Genomic DNA, 1925 nt, shown 5'->3' with positions numbered 1-1925 from the left:
AAAACTGACATGATGGAGTGGAGGCAGCCTACCTTAGAGGCTGGAAGGTAAGGAAGATTGAAAACTATCCACTGAGAGGTTAGGAGCTTGTTCTGACAGCCTGAAGGAAGTCCCAGTCAGGACCCTGTCACTACCTCAAAGCTAGACAGGACTGATTTTCATGTGCTGGATGTCAGGGCCTCTAGGGACTAGTCTTGGCATCATCTCCCATCTACTAACACAGGGCCCTCAAACAGAGGAAGAAGAGACACACTTCTGCTGAAGACTCTAGGTGTTCCAGTTTTACATTCTTTGGGTTTTTCCTGATCACGTGGTTTTTTTGTTGCTGTTGTTTGTCTTGCTTGTTTGTTTGTTTTTCCATTTGTTTGTTTTTAGAAGAATCACGTTTAGTACAGTACAGACTGGTTTCAAACTTGGTGTGTAGCTAAGGACAAACTTGAATTCCTGATTGATTCTTTTTTTTTTTTTTTTTTTGATGTTTAAGTTTGCTTTATTGTGTGTGATAAAAATAACAGGCCAAAAAAGTCATTTCTATATTTGAACAGTTCTACAAATTGCTACTTGGAGAAATGAAAACAAACAGGTATCCATCCACAAAGGCAGGAAAGGAAATAAATGGGGAGATTTTAAGGAACTGTTTCTCTTCACCTCCACGGGCGGGCGGAAAGCTGGTCTGCCTCTCAGTCAGCAAGTGTCTCTTGCCTGGTCTCTTGAGTTTGGGGAATGGTTCTTCAAAAATTCCTCAAGTTGTTTCATCTTTGTAGCTCTTTGGACATGTTCTTCTTTATGGCAAGCTGCCAGGTGCAAGATTCGACTCTTCACACAGGGTCGTCCATAGATGGTGATTTCAGCTACGTTCCCAGGGTCGACAATGTCCACTCTCAGCAAAGCCTGGCTTAACCACTCTATTTCTGGGATTAAGACTTGATTGGGGCCAAAGATCATTTCTGCTACCCAGGCCTCCAGTAGAACACGAGAGGATCCCTGAGTTCGTGCGCCGGGAACCACCAGGGCCGCACGCGAAGCCGCGGGGACACAGGTGGAGCGCTGAGCCGCTTCAGCGAGGAAGAGTATGGCGTCGGTCCATTCGCCTGGTCGTCAGTATCTGTAACATGAGGACCCATAGTGGGAACTCTCAGCCTGCAAGCAGGAGCTCCTGATTCTGTTTCTTTGTTTCTCTCTCTCTCTCTTTCTTTTCTTTCCTTCTTTGTTTTTGTTTTTTTTGAGATAAGGTTTCTCTGTAACAGTCCTGCCTGTTCTGGAACTTGCTTTGTAAACCAGGCTGGCCTCAAACCCACTGAGGTCTGCCTGCCTCTGCCTCACGAGTGCTGGGATTAAAGGTGTGCGCCACCACTGCCCAGCTCACTTTTTTTATTTGTCAGGCTGACCTTGAACACACAGATTCTGCTTCAGCCTCAGAAAGTACTGAGATTAAAGACTTGCACCGCCGTGCCTGACTTGGTCTCCGCATCTTTCTTTTTCTTTCCGTTGAGACAGGGCTTCTTTGCATACATAGCCCTGGTCATCCTGCAACTAGTTCTGTAGACCAGGCTGGCCTTGAAATCACAGAGGCCTGCCCACCTTTGCCTCCCTGATAGAGCTGGGTTTAAAGATGCATATCACTGCCTGGCTATTTCTATTTCTTAAGTGCTGGAATTACACACCCAGTAATACGTGGTGTCAGGGCTTTGTGCCTGCTAGGCAAACATTCTTCCAACTGAACTACATCCCAGCCTGATTAACCCACCCTTCCTCCCTCCCTCCCTCTCTCCCTCCATCCCTTCCTTCCTTTCTCCTTCCCTCCCTCCCTTCCTTCTCTCTCTTTCAAAGATTTAGTTTATTATTTCTTTATGTGTATGAGTATCTTAGAGCGGAGGGGTTGCCTGCTGAGGTCAGAAGAGAACCACAAGTCCTATGCAGCTGGA

At 46.4% G+C, this 1925-nt stretch overlaps 1 protein-coding gene across 1 annotated transcript; it reads right to left on the bottom strand.

Moving 5' to 3' along the window:
* Positions 1 to 434: 434 nt before the first annotated feature.
* On the bottom strand, positions 435 to 1717 carry LOC126497377 (oocyte-expressed protein homolog). Its single transcript, XM_050135371.1, is given in 2 exon segments — positions 435 to 965; positions 968 to 1717. Coding segments are annotated over 2 exon segments (438 nt in total). The 5' UTR covers positions 1125 to 1717; the 3' UTR covers positions 435 to 684.
* Between the last annotated feature and the right edge of the window lie 208 nt (positions 1718 to 1925).

Source organism: Alexandromys fortis, unplaced genomic scaffold, assembly GCF_014885135.2.
Source record: "Alexandromys fortis isolate MF-2015 unplaced genomic scaffold, M_Fortis_MF-2015_v1.1 scaffold_21, whole genome shotgun sequence".
Taxonomy (NCBI): Eukaryota; Metazoa; Chordata; class Mammalia; order Rodentia; family Cricetidae; genus Alexandromys; species Alexandromys fortis.
This window is presented reverse-complemented; position numbering and strand designations above follow the sequence as displayed.